The sequence below is a fragment of the Chaetura pelagica genome, unplaced genomic scaffold, assembly GCF_000747805.2.
Source record: "Chaetura pelagica isolate M959 unplaced genomic scaffold, ChaPel_1.0 scaffold992, whole genome shotgun sequence".
NCBI lineage: Eukaryota > Metazoa > Chordata > Aves > Apodiformes > Apodidae > Chaetura > Chaetura pelagica.
In genome coordinates this window covers 37,759-46,818 of record NW_009952357.1, presented here as the reverse complement: position 1 = coordinate 46,818, position 9,060 = coordinate 37,759, and the positions used below count along the sequence as shown (strand labels likewise).

General features: G+C 60.5%; 1 protein-coding gene across 1 annotated transcript in view; it reads left to right on the top strand.

The window, feature by feature from the left end:
* Nucleotides 1-8,715, top strand: part of NRBP2 (nuclear receptor binding protein 2) — a 43,985-nt gene extending 35,270 nt beyond the window's left edge. The window contains 11 exon segments of the mRNA XM_010007860.1: nucleotides 61-224; nucleotides 1,303-1,358; nucleotides 1,859-1,954; nucleotides 2,801-2,933; nucleotides 3,049-3,151; nucleotides 4,037-4,087; nucleotides 4,367-4,502; nucleotides 5,553-5,606; nucleotides 6,580-6,643; nucleotides 7,278-7,333; nucleotides 8,647-8,715. Of these exon segments, the coding sequence (XP_010006162.1) occupies nucleotides 61-224; nucleotides 1,303-1,358; nucleotides 1,859-1,954; nucleotides 2,801-2,933; nucleotides 3,049-3,151; nucleotides 4,037-4,087; nucleotides 4,367-4,502; nucleotides 5,553-5,606; nucleotides 6,580-6,643; nucleotides 7,278-7,333; nucleotides 8,647-8,715 (982 nt within the window).
* Nucleotides 8,716-9,060: the final 345 nt, after the last annotated feature.

The following is a 9,060-nucleotide window of genomic DNA, read 5'->3' as shown; positions in this document are numbered from 1 at the left end:
TGGGAGCAGGGTGGGCTCGGGGGCAGCGGGTGCTCCACGGCGGGGTCAGTTGGGCAGGAGCACACCCCGAATCCCCCCACCCAAACTTGGGGTGCCCCCCTGTGCCGGGGGGGCCGCGGTGCTGAAGGTTCCCCCCCCAGCCCTGCCCGACGACCTGCGCAGCCCCATCAGGATCGAGAGGGAGGAGCAGCGCAACCTGCACTTCTTCCCCCCGGAGTACGGCTGTGAGTGGGGGGCTGGGAGGACCCTGTGGGGCTGGGGGAGACCCCGGGGAGGCTGGGGGGGACCCCCAGGGGGGACCCAAAGGGGGGGTTAGGAGGGACACACGGTGTGTTTGCAGCAACTGAATCGATCTGTGAAGTTCGTTCAAGTTGGAGATGCTGGAGAACTTGTGGTAAGGAGAGACTGGGACAAACTGGGAGGGAGGACGTAGAGTTGGAGGGATGAGCACTGGGGAGAGCAGCTGGGAACATCTGGGAAGGGACCAGGCAGGAGCAGCTTGGGTTGAATTCAGAGCCTGGAGCAGCTCTGGAGCCAGGCTGGGAGAGTTGGGGTGTTCAGCCTGGAGAAGAGAAGGCTCCAGGGAGACCTGAGAGCAGCTTCCAGGGCCTGAAGGGGCTCCAGGAAAGCTGGGGAGGGGCTTGGGACAAGGGCAGGGAGGGATGGGAGCAGGGGGAAGGGTTTCCAGCTGGCAGAGGGAGCTGGAGCTGAGATGGGAGGGAGAAATTCTGGGCTGTGAGGGTGGGGAGCCCCTGGCCCAGGTTGCCCAGGGAAGCTGTGGCTGCCCCATCCCTGGGGGTGTTGAAGGGCAGGTTGGATGGGGCTTGGAGCAGCCTGGGCTGCTGGGAGGTGTCCCTGCCCATGCAGGGGTGGGACTCGATGGGCTTTGAGGTCCCTCCAACCCAAACCAGTCTGAGATTCTGGGATTCTAGTTACTGGTTAGGGATGAGATCTCAGCATGACCACAAACAGCCCTGGGAAGCTCAGCTGGTGCCTCAGGAACACTCAGATTGTAAAATGTTACAACAATTTGGGGAAAAAGGAGTAAAGAATCTTTGTGCAGTGTGAAAACTCCCAATGTGATCCCCATTTTGGTGCTTTTGGGGTGAATTTGAGAGGAGTAAATGGGAAGCACTTGTGCAGGGAGCTGTGGGAAGCGGGCAGGGGTGTGGGCAGAGGGAGGTCAGGTGAGGGCAGGGGGGTGTGGGCAGAGGGGTCTGGTGGGATGAGGGTGCAGGGGCTGTTCCCAGGGCAGGGGGTGCTGAGCCCCTGGGCTGAGGTGCTCCTGGCTGTGTTTGGCAGAGCGGGCTGACGGGACAGCTGTGGACATCTTCTCCTTCGGGATGTGTGCGCTGGAGGTAGGGAGCAGGATTTCTGCAGCCCCTGGGAACCCGCAGAGAGCCCTGCTCACAGGGCCTGGCTGAGCCTGCCCGGGGTCCTGGTGGCCCTTGGGGAGCTTCCCCAGGAGCTTCTCCAGGTTGAACGGGTTGCCCAGGGAAGCTGTGGCTGCCCCATCCCTGGCAGTGTTGAAGGGCAGGTTGGATGGGGCTTGGAGCAGCCTGGGCTGCTGGGAGGTGTCCCTGCCCATGCAGGGGGGCACTGGGTGGGCTTTGAGGTCCCTCCATCACAAACCATCTGGGATTCCATGCCTGCACTCCTGCAACCCTGTGAGCAGTCTGGGGGGCTGCAGCAGGCAAAAAACAACGCCAAGTGCAGGGGGGCAGCGACCGGGGATCCCTGGGGAGCCCAGGAGATCCAGAGCCTGGATCCTGAGCCCAAACAGCTGCCATCTCTGGGGGGTGTCCCTGTGCCTGGCCCGGGGCCCCCTGCAGATCCTTCTCCATGCATCCCTCCCCAGATGGCCGTGCTGGAGATCCAGACCAATGGGGACACGCGGGTCTCGGAGGAGGCCATCATGAGGGCACGACATTCCCTGGATGATCCCAACATGCGGGTGAGGGCGGCCGGCCCGGCCTCGGGAGCAGCTGCAGGACCTGGGGATCCCCCCATCCTGGGCTGCTCCAGGGGAGAGGCTCCTCCTTCTTCCTCCCCCGACCCACCTCAGCCCCTCAGAAGTCCCCAAACCATCCTATAATACACCCCCACTCCCCCCCAAAATTCCCTTGTTTGATCTCAGAATCCCCCCCCAGGCATCCCCTGCTAAGTCCTCCCCCCCCCCCCTCGGATGCAGAGTTGCCCCCTTCTTTGGTGTCCCAGAGGGGCTTTCTGCTGAGCCCCCAGCACCTGGTGGTGGTTGGAGGGGTTGGGTTCTGGGCTGCCCCCTGAGGGATATTTTGGTCTCCTCTGGACACTCCAGGCAGTCTCCTGTGCAGAAATTGCTCCCAGCAGTTGGGAGGACATCCCAGAGCCTGCAGGAGCTGCAGAGGAACCTGCCTGTAGCCCCCAGTGAGCAGGAAGGGGCAGGTCCATCCCTCCCATCCTGCCTCCCTCGGGAATCCCTGGCTCAGCCTGCCCTGTTCTAGTCCTACCACCACCTTTCCTGCTGGGCTGCTGCTCCCAGAGCTGGTCCTGCCTGCCAGGATACCCCCCTGCCCATGGTCCTGCCTTTGCTGGGCACACATGGTGTCCTCCCTGGATGAGGGCAGGCTGGGAGCAGAGGAACCTGGGGGGGCTGCTGGTGGGTGCCCAGCCTGGCTGGACCTTGGGTGCTCTGCCCGCTGGGGGAAACAGCCCCTCAGACCTGCCTCCTGGGGAGCAGGAGAGGGAGCCAGGGGTGGATGGAGCAGGGGAACGCAGGTCCTGCCTTGCCTGCAGCTTGTGCCTCCTCTTTGGCCCTCAGGAGTTCATCCTGTCCTGCTTGACCCTCAACCCGGACAAGCGACCCACGGCCAACAACCTGCTGTTCCACCGGGTGCTGTTCGAGGTGCACTCCCTCAAGCTGCTGGCTGCTCACTGCTTCATCAACCACCAGTGTGAGCCCCGCGCGTGGGGAGCAGCCCGGCCAGAAAGGCCTCGCGGAGCTTCCCGGGGTCTGGGCTGCAGAGTGTGTCACAGGAGCCCCCACAGCCCCTTCTGCCCTTCCCCTAGATCTGATGCCAGAGAATGTGGTGGAAGAGAAGATAAAGGAGCTGGACCTGAACATGGTGATGGCAGAGATACGGAGAGGGGGCCAGCCTGGAGCACAGTGGAGGTGAGGAGTGTGGGGGATCAGCTCTGACACCAGGACTGGCCTCCAGCCTGGTGATCCTGGTGCTGGGACACTGTTGTCCTTCACATGGCTCTTCTGTCCTGCTGGGTCCTGCCCTTGGGTCACACCAAAGCCCCAACACTCCAGGCTTGGGGAGGAGCAGCTGGGAAGTGCCCGGGGGAGAAGGACCTGGGGGGGGTGGTCAACAGGGTCTGGAGATGAGCCAGGGTGTGCCCAGCTTGGCCACCAGCATCCTGGCTTGTGTCAGCACTGGGGTGGCCACCAGAAGCAGGGCAGGGATCATGTCCCTGTGCTGGGCACTGGGGACACCTCAAACCCTCGGGTGAGGTTTGGGTGAGAAAAGGGACACGGAGGGGCTGGAGCGTGTCCAGGGAAGGGCCCTGGAGCTGGGGAAGGGGCTGGAGCAGAAGGAGAAGGGGCTGGAGAACTTGTGAGGAGCAGCTGGGGGAGCTGGGGATGCTGATCCTGGAGCAAAGGAGGCTGAGGGGAGACCTGCTGGCTCTGCAGCTGCTGAGAGGAGGTTGGAGCCAGGGGGGTCAGGCTCTGCTCCCCAGGAACAAGCCCTGGGCCAAGAGGGAACGGCCTCAAGTTGTGCCAGGGGAGGTTGAGGTTGGATCTGGGGAACAATTCCTGCCTGGCAAGGGTTGTCAGGGCCTGGCCCAGGCTGCCCAGGGCAGGGGGGGAGTCCCCATCCCTGGAGGGGTTTCCAAGCCCTGGAGATGGTGCTGAGGGACACGGGGCAGTGGGGAATGGGCAGGGCTGGGGGAATGGGTGGGCTGGAGGATCCTAAAGGGCTTTTCCAGCCAGAACAATCCTGTGATTCTGTGACTCTCTCCCAGTAACCTTCCTGCCCCCTTTCTCTCCCAGGTACTCAGAGGTTTCCTTCCTTGAACTCGACAAGTTCTTAGAAGATGTCAGGTGGGTGGAGGTGCAGGCTGAGCAGGGCCTGCCCAGCTCCTGTCCCCAGCCTCTCCCTGTGCTGCAGCCCGTGGGCAGTGTCCCCTCACCCAGATGTCCCTGGGGACGGGTCACCCCTTCTGCAGCTCCCCTGGGATTGCTGCCTGTTGGTGCTGCCACTCCCGGGGTGCAGATCCCTGGCTGCAGATCCCTGGGGAGCTGTGGCCTCCCCAGCTGACCCTGCTGGGGCAGTGGTGGAACAGGTCTCAGCTATCTGTCCTCCCTCTTTGTCTGTGCCAGGAATGGGATTTATCCTCTGATGAACTTCGCCGTTTCCAGACCTCACGCCCTCCCACGTGCCCTCTCCCAGCCCCCAGAGGACCCTCAGAAAGCCAAGACTCCCACCCCAGAGCCCTTTGATGTGGAGACCAGGAAGGTAAGGGCAGATCCAGGTGGGGACAGGTTCTCCACTGGGAGTAGGTGGATGGTCTCCATTCCCAACATCTGGGGGCAGGCATGCCTGCCTTGCAGCCAGGCACTGAATCCCAGGCAGGTGGGAGCTGTTCTCCAGGCTGCCTGGTTGCTCCAGGACTGCAGCAGTTCCTGTGTCTGGACCAGTGAGGTCCATTTCACCTGAGACCACCTGGAGCAGCCACATTGCCCCCCATCCTTTGGCTCTGCCTTCCCTCCCCACACGTCCACAGGCAGCTCTGGAGCACGGCCTGTGCTGAGCCTGGTGTTGGGCTGGAGGCTTGAAGTCATCCAGTCCCAGACAGGTTTGGGTTGGGGGGACCCTAAAGCCCACCCAGTGCCCCCCTGCATGGGCAGGGACACCTCCCAGCAGCCCAGGCTGCTCCAAGCCCCATCCAACCTGCCCTTCAACACCCCCAGGGATGGGGCAGCCACAGCTTCCCTGGGCAACCTGGGCCAGGGGCTCCCCACCCTCACAGCCCAGAATTTCTCCCTCCCATCTCAGCTCCAGCTCCCTCTGCCAGCTGGAAACCCTTCCCCCTGCTCCCATCCCTCCCTGCCCTTGTCCTAAGCCCCTCCCCAGCTTTCCTGGAGCCCCTTCAGGCCCTGGAAGCTGCTCTCAGGTCTCCCTGGAGCCTTCTCTTCTCCAGGATGAACACCCCAAATCTCCCAGCCTGGCTCCAGAGCTGCCCCAGCCGTCCCAGCATCTCCAGAGTCTCCTCTGGCCTCCAGCATCTCCGTGTCCTTCCTGTGCTGGGGGACTTCAGAACACCCACCATTGCTTGGGAGGTGTCCCTGCCCATGGCAGGGGTAGGAACTGGATGATCTTCGTTGCAGCTCAGGTCCTGCCTGCTGCCCACCACAACACCTGAATCTTTCTAGCCAGGCTGGTCAGGCTGACGCTGGAATGAAGGGGTCTTAAGTAGGAATTTGAGGGTCATGCTTGGAGAGCAGAAGAAAAGCATGCTTGGGGGAACCAGGGGGCCATCCTGATGGTTTGTTTGGGCTCCTCCAGGTGGTGCAGATGCAGTGTAACATGGAGCTGAACGAGGACAAGACCCAGTGGCACGTGAGTATTGAGCTCCTGTCCCACACGAGGTGCTCGGCCAAGACCTGCTCCCAGTGCCCACCTTGAGGAGTCTGGTCCCAGCTGCCTTGCTGCAGTACCCAAAGGACTGACTCTTGTCCCTTGGCAGTAAAAGAATCCCCGACAAGAGCAAAGCCACGAGCCCCCCATAGCTGCAGGGCAGGAGGACCTTGATATCTTTAGCAGGACTCCTCTTAACTGCTTTCTAGTGTTCCCATTGCAGGGTAGCTGCAGCTGCTGGGAGGACACTCCTCTGAGGCTCTATCCACCAGAGACCTCCAGCAGTTCACAGAATCATAGAACCACAGGGGTTGGAAGGGACCTCTGAAGGTCCTCGAGTCCAAGCCCCCTGCTGCAGCAGGAACACCTGGGGCAGGTCCCACAGGAACGTGTCCAGGTGGGGCTTGGAAGTCTCAAAAAAAGGAGACTCCACAGGCTCCCTGGGCAGCCTGTCCCAGGGCTCTGTCACCCTCACAGGAAAGAAGTTTCTCCTCATGTTGAGGTGGAACTTCCTGTGTTCCAGTTTGCATCCATTGCCCTTTGTCCTGTCACAGGCACCACTGAACAGAGACTGGCCCATTCCTGACACCTCCCTCAGATATTGAGAGACATTGATCAGGTTCCCTCTCAGTCTTCTCCTCACTGAACAGCCTCAGGTCCCTCAGCCTTTCCCTGTATGACAGATGTTCCAGCCCATCATCCTTGTAGCCTCCCTTGGACTCTTCCCATCATCTCCCTGTCCCTCTGGCACCGGGGAGCCCAGAACTGGACACAAACTCCAGATGTGGTCTCACCAGGGCAGAGCAGAGGGGGAGGAGAAACCTCCCTGGACCTGATGCACCCCAGGAGACTGTTGATCCCCCCTGCTCAGAGCTGCCAGCAGCTGCTGGAGCTGTCAGCAGCTTTTCTCCCCGAGCCCCTGGTGCTGGGACAGAGCCCTCTCTTCTCTCTGCAGCTCACCCTGCTGCTGATCCTGGAGGACAAGCTGCACCGACAGCTCAGCTACGACCTGCTGCCCAGTAGGTTCCCCCGCAGGTCCCCATGTGTGTGTGTTGTGCTGGGGCCCTCTGGGGGCAGGCTCAGCTTGTGTGGGACACGGGCTGTGTTTGCAGCCAGCTCCTCTTTCCTGCTCCTCTGGGAGAGCAGAAGAAACCCCCTGTGTCTGCTTGGTGCCCTTTCTTGCCCACCCAGGGCTCCGGCCCGTGGCAGTGACCTGCCCTCTGAGAGGAGGGTTGGGAGCCCTCAGGATCAGGCAGTCCAGCCTGGGACATGTGCAATTCCTTGGGGGACACCAGTGGGTTCTTCCCTCCATTCTGGAGGCCGTGCAGCTGGAGCCCCCCCTGCCTGACACCCAAAAAGCTTGGAAACCTGAGCTGGGGGGTTGCTGCTCCACCAGCTCCTCTGCTTTTCTGCCTCCAGGTTTCCGTGCGGGGCCAAAACAAGCAAAAGGTCTCAGTGTGACCCTTGGTCAGGACTGTGTGCTCTGTACCATGGGCCTGGGGCTCCTCCCTGCCTCCCTCACCTGCCCCTCTGGGCCCTGTTTGCCCCAGGGTTAATTAGCAATTCCACTGACCAAGGGGGGGGGGGAAGGGGCTCTGCAGGAGGAGCAACCAGGGATGTGTGAGCTTTCATCTCCTCACCTTGTCTCTGCAGCTGATAACTCCAAGGACTTGGCCACAGAGCTGGTGCACTATGGCTTCATCCATGAGGTAATCCTGCTGCCACCCCTCTCTTCAGTCCTGTGTGCACCAACCCCCTGGGGCCCCTTGTGGAGCAGAGGGGGCTCCTCCACCCCCCCTGAAGCCGGTGGGCAGGCACAGAGACCCTGCAGTGAGGGACCACCCAGCCTGGGTGGTGGGTTGTCCTCCCTCCACGTTTCACTCACAGGATCATGGAATCATGGAATGGGCTGGGCTGGGGGGACCTTAAAGTCCCATCCAGCCCAGGCTGCTCCAAGCCCCATCCAACCTCCCCTTCAGCACTGCCAGGGATGGGGGTCACCTCCCACAGGCCTGTATTCCAGGGGCTGTGCTTTCCCTTTTCTCTCTCCCCTTTTCCCTTCCCTGCTCCTGGGAGAAAACCTCCTTTTCACACGTGTTCTCACACGTCCTTGGCCTGGATTCAGCTGGGAGGGACCCTGCTCATCTCTGACCTGAAGCACTTGTGTTCCTATCTGGTTTTCCAACTGTTGTTGTAGTATTTATCTAAAAATACTTAAAAGATACCACCTCTGCCTGACAAATCCTTCAAAATCCACATTTTTTTCCTGAGAAGTTGCCATTCAGCAGCAGTGGTGACACTGGGGCAGCTCTGAGCAGCAACAGCTAATTCTACATTTTCCATTTGAGTGAGAATTTTGAGTTTGTTTCCAGCAATCCCACAACTCCCCCCATGATACAAGGTGGGGGTGTTTGTTTTGCATCCTTTACAAATCATTGGGTATTTCAGTAATATCCCACTTTAAGGAGTAAAACATCCCAATTATGTTAGAAACCACCTACACCTGAGTGTGTCAGGAAAGAGATTTAGGTGCCAAGTAACTGCCAGTCCAAGATGGATGGTTTTTGTCTCTGTTAGCAGGGAGGCTGTTAGAAAACTGATGGCTGTGGAAAATAACCTTAGCTCAGTGCTCAGTTACTTAAGTTAATTAGATGTGAAGCCAGACCTGTTGTGTTCCTTCAGATTGAGCTGCCTGCTCTTTTGTCTTTCTCTTGAGACAAAACATACCCAGGTTGGATGGTGCTTGGAGCAGCCTGAGCTGGTGGGAGGTGTCCCTGCCCATGCAGGGGTGGCACTGGGTGTCCCTCCCACCCAACACATCCCTTGGTTCTGTGAAAAGGCTCTGTTCCTGAAGGGTGTTACTCAGCAAACATCACCATTATTGGCACGTCCTGGGGGTGCTCGTGCTCTCTTCCCCTATCAAACCCCAGAGGTGAACCAGGTGGCTCGGGGTGAAGTCTCTGAGGAAGGAGATGGCCGAGGCCACCAATCCCGAGTGATCCCCTGGTGTTCCTCCTTGCAGGACGACTGTGAGAAGCTGGCCAACTTCCTGGAGAGTGCCTTCCACAAGCACCGCTCCCCGCCCGTGTGAGCCCCCGGCAGCGGGACCCGCGGCTCCGCAGGGACGGGCTGGGCTGGGAGCTGAGCAGCTCCGGAGCCACCCGGCTCCAGCAGGACCAGCAGAACCTCTGCAGCCCTGGAGAGGTGTCTGTGGAGTCCAAAGGAACAGAGCTGGGGGGGTCACCAGCAGCCAGGAGAGATGCTCCCAGCGGGAATTGTGTCCTGCTCCTGGAGGAGCTGGGCGGGGTGGGCTGTGCCCCCTCCACCCCATTCCTGAGGCTGGGAAGGTGCAAAGCTGGAGCAGGAATCCCCCAGACTGGTACAGGCTGCCTGTGGGAATCAGAAGCTTTTTTTTTTTTTTCCCTGCAGGTCCCAG